Source organism: Arvicanthis niloticus, chromosome 23 (genome assembly GCF_011762505.2).
Source record: "Arvicanthis niloticus isolate mArvNil1 chromosome 23, mArvNil1.pat.X, whole genome shotgun sequence".
Classification (NCBI taxonomy): Eukaryota; Metazoa; Chordata; class Mammalia; order Rodentia; family Muridae; genus Arvicanthis; species Arvicanthis niloticus.
The window spans coordinates 11,040,583-11,049,514 of NC_133430.1; the positions used below are offsets into that span (position 1 = coordinate 11,040,583).

Below are 8,932 nucleotides of genomic sequence, written 5' to 3' on the forward strand. Positions count from 1 at the left end.
TGACAAATATGTAGTATTTTGGCTCAGAGCCGCCAGTGTCCACTGCGATTTATTACTGATGTCACCCGAGCCAGTTGTAACAAATCAACACCTGTGGCTGTTCATCTTGACTGCTGTCACACTCGGTGACTGCCTTTCGTCCCTTGGTTTTCTGGCAGAAGACACCAAAGAACTCTTTTAGGCTGGAGTCCCATCCCCCAGCCCCTGCCCTGCTTCAGGGCTGGGGAGCCGATTTCCACAGTGTGGGTGTGTGGAGCTGTAGGTGAGGGCGAGTAGCAGGCTTTTGCACTGTGATAATCTTGCTTCACTTATCTGGGTTTCTCTTGGACAGTGTTTTCTGCACAACACTGACTGGCCCATGAGACGGGAATTTCCTGTGGCTAAAATCTCAGCCATAGACCAGGTATCATAGTGCTGGGTGAATGTCTGTCTCTAGCATTCCTGGGAATTGAACTTGCGTCCTCATCCATGCTAGATATTCCACGATGGAGCCTCATAGGAATTTCTGTTCATTTTTTTTTAAATTATTTTTTTTTTAAGTTTGCAAAGCAACGGAGTCAGTAGTTCCCAAGGGGAGGATGTGGTGGGGTGATTTTTTTTACCCCAGAGGAGACATTTCATGACGAGCATTCTTCTCTGTCTGCACCACTGGAGGGTGGGGATATTGGCATCGACTGTGTGGAGACTTTACTCTAGCACTGAATTATGAGGGTGGGGTCTCCATGTCAGCAGTGACTGAGTCAAAAACCCCGGATTACATGGTGTGGAGGTGAAGCTTATTACCCTGTCTCTTACATAGTGTAGTTATTGTCATTCTGTCCCTTCCAGTCCCCAAAATGATGAAAATAACACTTACAGGGGACACCGGACCTATTAAATGCAAGCCACTCCCGGATGATCTGAAGCCTCTGCTCATAGATCCCGTTGTACTCTGCCATCTAGGTGGTCTGGTGAGGCTTGTCTACCCTTCGGCTGCACAAATGAGCCTAAGGATCCCCCTCTCCCGGGGCCTGCTCGCAGTTCTTGTTTTCTCTGCCTTCTGGATGGACACAGCGAGGCCTGTCCGCCCTGTGGCCACCCCAGCCCCACCTGCAACTGCTCACGTTCTGCCTTTCTTCATGTTTCCCCAGGTAAAGATGAGCCTTCCAGCTACATTTGCACAACATGCAAGCAGCCCTTCAACAGCGCCTGGTTCCTGCTGCAGCATGCGCAGAACACACATGGCTTCCGCATCTACCTGGAGCCCGGGCCGGCCAGCACCTCTCTCACGCCCAGGCTCACCATCCCGCCGCCGCTCGGGCCGGAGGCCGTGGCGCAGTCCCCACTCATGAATTTCCTAGGGGACAGCAATCCTTTCAACTTGCTGCGCATGACAGGCCCTATCCTGCGGGACCACCCTGGCTTCGGAGAGGGCCGCCTGCCCGGTACGCCACCGCTCTTCAGCCCACCGCCACGCCATCACTTGGACCCACACCGCCTCAGTGCAGAGGAGATGGGGCTCGTGGCCCAGCACCCCAGTGCCTTCGACCGAGTCATGCGCCTGAACCCCATGGCCATAGACTCTCCCGCCATGGACTTCTCCCGGCGGCTGCGAGAACTGGCCGGCAACAGCTCGACGCCGCCGCCCGTGTCCCCAGGCCGTGGCAACCCTATGCACCGGCTGCTGAACCCTTTCCAGCCCAGCCCCAAGTCCCCGTTCCTCAGCACGCCACCGCTGCCACCCATGCCCGCAGGCACGCCGCCACCGCAGCCGCCAGCCAAGAGCAAGTCCTGTGAGTTCTGCGGCAAGACCTTCAAATTCCAGAGCAATCTCATCGTGCACCGGCGCAGCCACACGGGCGAGAAGCCCTACAAGTGCCAGCTGTGCGACCACGCGTGCTCGCAGGCGAGCAAGCTCAAGCGCCACATGAAGACGCACATGCACAAGGCGGGCTCGCTGGCTGGCCGCTCAGACGATGGGCTCTCGGCCGCCAGCTCCCCAGAGCCCGGCACCAGCGAGCTGCCAGGCGACCTCAAAGCGGCTGATGGCGACTTCCGCCACCATGAGAGCGACCCATCTCTGGGCCCGGAGCCCGAGGACGATGAGGACGAGGAGGAGGAAGAAGAGGAGCTGCTGCTGGAGAACGAGAGCCGGCCTGAGTCGAGCTTCAGCATGGACTCGGAGCTGGGCCGTGGCCGTGAGAACGGGGGTGGTGTGCCACCGGGGGTGGCGGGCGCAGGGGCTGCAGCCGCGGCCCTGGCGGATGAGAAGGCGCTGGCACTGGGCAAGGTGATGGAGGACGCAGGGCTGGGCGCACTGCCGCAGTATGGGGAGAAGCGTGGCGCCTTCCTGAAGCGTGCAGGCGACGCGGGTGACAGCGGAGCTGGTGGCTGTGGGGACGCGGGTGCACCGGGCGCAGTGAACGGGCGTGGCGGGGCCTTCGCGCCAGGCGCAGAGCCCTTTCCAGCGCTCTTCCCACGCAAGCCGGCACCGCTGCCCAGCCCGGGGCTCGGTGGTCCCGCGCTGCACGCGGCCAAGCGCATCAAGGTGGAGAAAGACCTGGAACTGCCACCCGCCGCCCTCATCCCATCTGAGAATGTGTACTCGCAGTGGCTCGTGGGCTACGCAGCATCGCGCCACTTCATGAAGGACCCGTTCCTGGGCTTCACGGATGCGCGCCAGTCACCTTTCGCTACGTCGTCGGAACATTCCTCCGAGAACGGCAGCCTGCGCTTCTCCACGCCACCCGGGGACCTGCTGGACGGCGGGCTGTCCGGGCGCAGTGGCACGGCGAGCGGGGGCAGCACGCCTCACCTGGGTGGCCCGGGTCCTGGGCGGCCGAGCTCCAAGGAGGGCCGCCGCAGCGACACGTGCGAGTACTGCGGCAAGGTCTTCAAGAACTGTAGCAACCTGACGGTGCACCGGAGGAGCCACACCGGTGAGCGGCCTTACAAGTGCGAGCTGTGCAACTACGCGTGCGCACAGAGCAGCAAGCTCACGCGCCACATGAAGACGCACGGGCAGATCGGCAAGGAGGTGTACCGCTGCGACATCTGCCAGATGCCCTTCAGTGTCTACAGCACCCTGGAGAAACACATGAAAAAGTGGCATGGCGAACATTTGCTGACTAATGAAGTCAAAATCGAGCAGGCTGAGAGGAGCTAAAGCGTGTACGCGGGGGACACTGCGTGCGTGCATCTGTACAGCGTGACCATCGCCAACCTTCGCCAACGGGACCCGGTGACTGGACTGGCCTCTGCATCCCCGGGGCCCAGGGAGGCGGCAGTCCAACCTAACCTGTGTCTGCGAAGTCCTATGGAAACCTGAGGGTTGATTAAGGCAGTAAAAATTAAAAAAAAAAAAAAAATTGTGGAGCCTTTTAACTGTGCAATAATTTCTGTATTTATTGGGTTTTGTAATTTTTTTGGCATGTACGTGCAGGTACCTATTATTATTATTTCTGTTTAAATTCCTTTAAAAGATTTTGTTGCGTATCCATCCCTTCATTTTTTAATAACCCAGTAGTAGTCTGAGCAATGACTCGCAAGTGATATAGAGGGAAGCTATCTTTTAAATTATAAATTTTTTTTGTGTGTGTGGGGGGGTGCTGCTTTTTTGAAATTTAAGCTAAGCATGTGTAATTTCTTGTCAAGAAGCCAACACCTAAATGACTTTTAAAGTTGTTTGCGTTTTCATCATTTACTTTGTCCTGAAATGAAAAGTGGCATGTGGGATATTGTTTTTTCCGGGGGGAGGGGTGGCTTTCAAAAACATTTTTTTTTTCCGGGAGGTGGATGTACAGCGGATTACAATCTTTAAAATTGTAGCACTTTGTTTTAGCATCACATTGGAGAGGTAGCATTGATGTCCTCCTGAGCCACAGAGGCTTCTCTGTGTGGAATTCAACTTTCATGCTATGGAAGGAAAACTTTGAGGGGGCGTGGCAAACGAGCCTTTCCCCAACTCGGGACCCCGAGAATCTTTTCCAGGGTGACTCTAGGAATAGCCCCCACCCCCACCCCCGCATCCTGCAATTGTGCATTACCAGGAGGTCCGATACTGTTCTTTTCTGGGGGAGCTTGGTGTATTCTGGGAAGCCACCTCTGCCCTTTGCTGTAGATGTGGCTGTATAAGACGGTCTGAGGGTACCCACGGTAGACAGCAGTGGCCTGTAGTGTCAGGAAGGAAGAGACTAACAATGTTCTCTCAGGCTTCTCCTGGCACGATGGCTTCTCTTTTCAGCCCCCAGCCTACAGATAAATCCCAGGTGCCCATTGCTACAGTGGTAATTGACCGTGTCCCATGCAGACAACTGGCCCTCATGGTGGACTGGAGAAGTTAGCTGCGGGGTCGCTCATCTCAAGCTGATAGGCAATTGTAGGGCAGGGGTATCTCGCCCCGATCTCTCTTCCTTGAGGAGATGGGAAGAGCTGTGTCCAAGGTGCCCCACGCTGCTTCCATTTCTGTGTTTTTGTCTTTTCCTTCCTCCAATTAGTTGGGACATACTCTACATTGGACTTGTTGGGATTTGATGTTTGAATTCTGTTGACCCGCACTTTAAAGCTTTTGTTTGCATTTAAATTAAATGGCTTCTAAACAAGAAATTGCAGCATATTCTTGTCTTTGGCCCAGAGGTGGGTTAAACTGTAAGGGACAGCTGAGATTGAGTGTCAGTGTTGGTAAGCGTGGCATTCACAATACTGGCACTATAAAGAACAAAATTAAATAATTTATTGGACAGTTTCTCTACTGCCATTCAATTTGATGTGCGTGCCTTGAAACCCGATCTTCCTATTTGAGTCTCTTGAGACAAATGCAAAACTCCTTTTTTTTTTTTTTTGAGATGAAAAAAAGACTTTAAAAAAAAGCAAACAAGAGAAGTACATTCTTTAGAAACAAAGCCACATTTACTTTAAATTAAAAAAAAAAAATTCCTGGTTGAAGAGAGAGGATGGAAAAATGCCATAAGATCCAGTCAAATGAAGAAATAAACCCAGCACACCCCTGGACATCCTTTAGCAGAATTGTTTTCAGGACCCCCCCCCCTTTTTTGGGGCAACGCTGCTTAGATATGGAGTGGAGGTGACTTACTGCTGAATTAAAACTCATGTGACACAAGCCGATATCGTTGAATGAAAAAAACAACAAAAAAACAATTCAGGAACAATGGCTGATTTTTTTTTTCCTAAATTTAAATTTAGTGCACTCTGTCTTAAAAATACGTTTACAGTATTGGATACATACAAGGGTAAAATAAATCGTGTGTATGTGTGTTGGAGCGATCTTTTTATTTTATTTTATTTTCAAAGTTTGCTTAATAGGTTATACAGAAATGCCACAATGGCTAGGTGTATATTGTTTTCTTTTGGTGATGGGGTTTTAGTATACATTATATATATTGAAATTTCTTGATTACTGTCAAAGTGGACCAGTATTTGTAATAATTGAGACTGCCTGGGCATTTTACAAAATGAGAAGAAGAAAAAAGTCCTTTTTCTTTTCCTTGAAACCGTTACAGTAAGTTTTAAATGGTGGGTCTATAAAATCTGTTCTGTCACAGTAAGCTGTAAAGTCGGAGTTTTAGTAAATTTTTTTCTGCCTTGGGTGTTGAATTTTTATTTTGAAAAACAAAATGTATAGAAACTTGTATTTGGGGGTTAAAGGGGGATTGCTACAATGTGTAGAAAAAGTATGTAGAGAAAGTGCTTAATATTGTTACTGCTTTGCAGAAGAAAAAAAATTCACACTTTTGACCTGTACTTATTTTTCTCTCCCACCTCCCTCTGGAATGGATATATTGGTCGGTTCATATGATGTAGGCTCTCGCTGTATTTTTACTGGAGCTTGTAATTTTTTAACCGTAAGCTTGTCCTTTTAAAGGGATTTAATGTACCTTTTTGTTAGTGAATTTGGAAATAAAAAGAAAAAAAAAACAAAAACAAACAGGCTGCCATAATATATTTTTTTAATTTGGCAGGATAAAATATTACAAAAAAAACAAAAAACAAAACGAAACAAACAAACAAAAAACCCACCCACGTTTGTATGTTAAGTCCTCTTGTGTAGGAGGGAGGAAAGGAGGTTGTTTGACAGCCTTCAAGAGAAAAAGACACAGAAGGGGATGTGCTTTGATTCACAAGTCATTTTAGGTGTATATAGTCTGTCAGAATTGGCCTACTCAGAAGAACTGTTGGTTTTGGGCTTTCATTCGAAGGCCCGAACTTTGCATCAACCCTCCTTGGTGAGGCCATAGCCGACTTGATGTCGAGCCCTTACTTGTGTTGAGTGAAGGGAGCCCTTCCTCCAAGAGGCCATCTCTAAGATGGTGACGCGGGTGAGAGAGCGAGGTTACCTTCTTCGCCATGGCTACTGCGGCTACCCACTCCGCCCCCTGACCACCCTCAGGAGCAGAGAGAGAATCGACAGCTGCTTTTGTCCTTGAGCAGACCTGGATGGAGCGAAGCTTCTGGAAGGAGCAGCTGGGCCCAGGGAAGCCTCTGCCACTGAGACTGGTGCAGGTGGACGGAGGAGGGCCTTGCATGTAGGTCCTGTTCCGCGGGGAGTTGTCTGCTCGATTTCCCTCTCTGCTTCCCTGCTTTTCTCTGCAATTCCATCCGTTTCAGAACGGTGAGGCCTGGGATGAAGGGATTCTGTGCCTTTCCATCCATGTTCCCTCTGCCCTCCCCAGTCTCCGCCTACTCTCGACTCATCTTTAATTTTTGCCCTCTTCTTTGTCCCCTCTCCCAGACCCTCTTTGCCCGCCCGCCCTTCCTTCCTTCCTTCCTTCCTTCCTTCCTTCCTTCCTTCCTTCCTTCCTTCCTTTTTTTTTTTTTTTTTTGTAAAGCCAAGTAGCTTTAAGATAATAAAGTGGTTGTTTATTGGATGAGGGAATAATAATACACTTCACAAATACCTATATCAGGAAGCCATTTTTTTTTTTTTTTTTAAATTTCAGGAAATGTAAGAAACCATCATCATTTCAGGTTATGAAAGCATGAGCGTGCATCTTTCCAGGCAGATTTTTACTACTAAATGCAGAGCCTGTCTCACTGTTTCCCATTTGACACTTGCCTTTGCACAGTTAAAGGACGGGGGCCTAGTGGGAGGCCAGGCCTAGGTCTCGGTGTCCTGCATGCCTGCCCTAAGGCCCAGGGTTACCCTGCCCTTTTGCCACCCCGCCTCTCTGCTGCCCTGGGAGCCTCTGTGTGGTTCTCCTGTGCTCATAAAAGCTAGCCAGTGCTCACCAGCTCACCCATCACCAGAATGCCAGGACTAAGCCATCCTAAAGCACAAGGATTGTGTGTCTCTGTCAACTGCAGAGAGAAGAGAATTTTGCTTCTCTTATCAAAGAGAAAAATCAACCAACCAACCTACCCGAAGCAGGTGACCCAGCCAAAGGGCTGTAGCGTGGGTGACCCAGCCGACCTCAGGTCGGGTTCCACACTGCCACAACTTCACCCGAAGTTGCCCCCTATTGGAACCTGCCACTTGCCATTGGAGGGTCATTGTGGGAGGGGGTGGGGGAGAGGAGACTGATTACTCGAAGCTAAATGTGAACCCCGCCCCCCCCCCCAAGTGAACAGCCTTCTACCTGGCCCTCCCGTCCGAGGTTTGATTCCGTGATTTTGGTGCTCTCTGTGTCTGCCCTGCATAGCAAAGGTATGTTGATGTCAGCTGTTCGCTTTTGTACTGGCAAGGCGAAATATTTATATTACCTTTTCTATTACTTATTGTATGAGCTTTTGTTGTTTGCCTAGAGGGTTTGTCTCTTACAACAAGTTTGGAGCTATTTATTATTGCTTGGTATTTGTGCTCTGCTTTTAAGAATGGGCACTTGGTTTTTTTTTTTTTTTTTTTAATTATGGATAAAATGTTGGGATGACTGAAGGTCATTTCAATATGGCTTAGTAAAAATACCTATTGTTCCTTTGCTTCTCTGTACAAGATTTTGGGCCTCTTTTCCCCCCCTTAATGTCACAATGTTGAGTTCAGCATGTGTCTGCCATTTCATTTGTTCAAAACTAAGTTTGTTCTGGTTTCAAGTTATGAAAATAAATTGGGACATTTAACTTGATCTCCAAACCTTGTCCTTTTCTGTGTCTTTTTAAAGGTGGGGGATGGACACCTCGTTTCTAAGGGAGTTGAAAGTCTTTCACTATCTCCCTTCTGACCCACACTTTAAACCCACGGCCAGGAGGAGAGAAAACACTTCCAGGAAGCAGAGAGGTTTCAAAGGGGTCTTAGCCCAGGCAATACACCGTGTGCGCAACAGTGAGGCCTTGTTGCAAGAACAAACAGCAAAATAAAAAAGCAAAGAGGGGAAATGACTATGAAAGGTAGTTCAGGATAGCCCAAGATGACTCTGATCTTCATGGACTGTCCATGCGATAATATAATCCCTACTCAGTCATGGTCAAGCACTCTGCGGTGGGTTTCGTAGATGTTGCTTCCAGATCCTGAGCTCAGTTCAATTCCGGGTTGTGCCACATGAAACCACTTATTTATGTTTTGCCTCTGGGTAAAAATATGGCGGCTTCGGCTCGTTGTGGTCTCTAAGTTCGGCATTCTGGAAGCAGCAGCCAGGTTTCAAGTTTGAGGCCAACTTGGCTTCTAATAATGGGTTCCAGGCCAGCTTGGGCTATATAGCAAGATCATGTATGGGGGGGGGGGGGGGAGAGAAGATGGGGAGGAAGGGAGAAAGGAAAGGGGAGGAAGGTAAGGAAGACACGAAGGAGGAAAGACAGAAGGAAAAGCAGCAGGCAGATACTCAGAACTGGAAACCAGAGTATAGGGGCCCTGCCAGCTTCTCTTGGGCAGCGTTCTTGCCTTTCTAGGTGCTGAATGAGGGTTCGGGGTTCGGGCAGCCTCTCGGGTGGTCACACAGGAGGATTCCTTTTCCCCTTCTTCCCCTCCCTTCCCTTCCTTTGTGGAAGGCGTTAACAAGTGGAAGAA

The 8,932-nt window shown here is 49.7% G+C and overlaps 1 protein-coding gene across 5 annotated transcripts in view; it reads left to right on the top strand.

Moving 5' to 3' along the window:
• The window catches only part of Bcl11b (BCL11 transcription factor B), a 94,441-nt gene extending 86,387 nt beyond the window's left edge, over window positions 1-8,054 (top strand). For all 5 annotated transcript variants that reach the window (XM_076921236.1, XM_076921237.1, XM_076921235.1 and 2 more), the window contains one exon: window positions 1,131-8,054. In XM_076921236.1, coding sequence (XP_076777351.1) covers window positions 1,131-3,145 — 2,015 coding nt within the window. In that variant the 3' untranslated portion in view covers window positions 3,146-8,054. The remainder of the gene's footprint in view (window positions 1-1,130) is intronic.
• The last annotated feature ends 878 nt before the right edge of the window (window positions 8,055-8,932 follow it).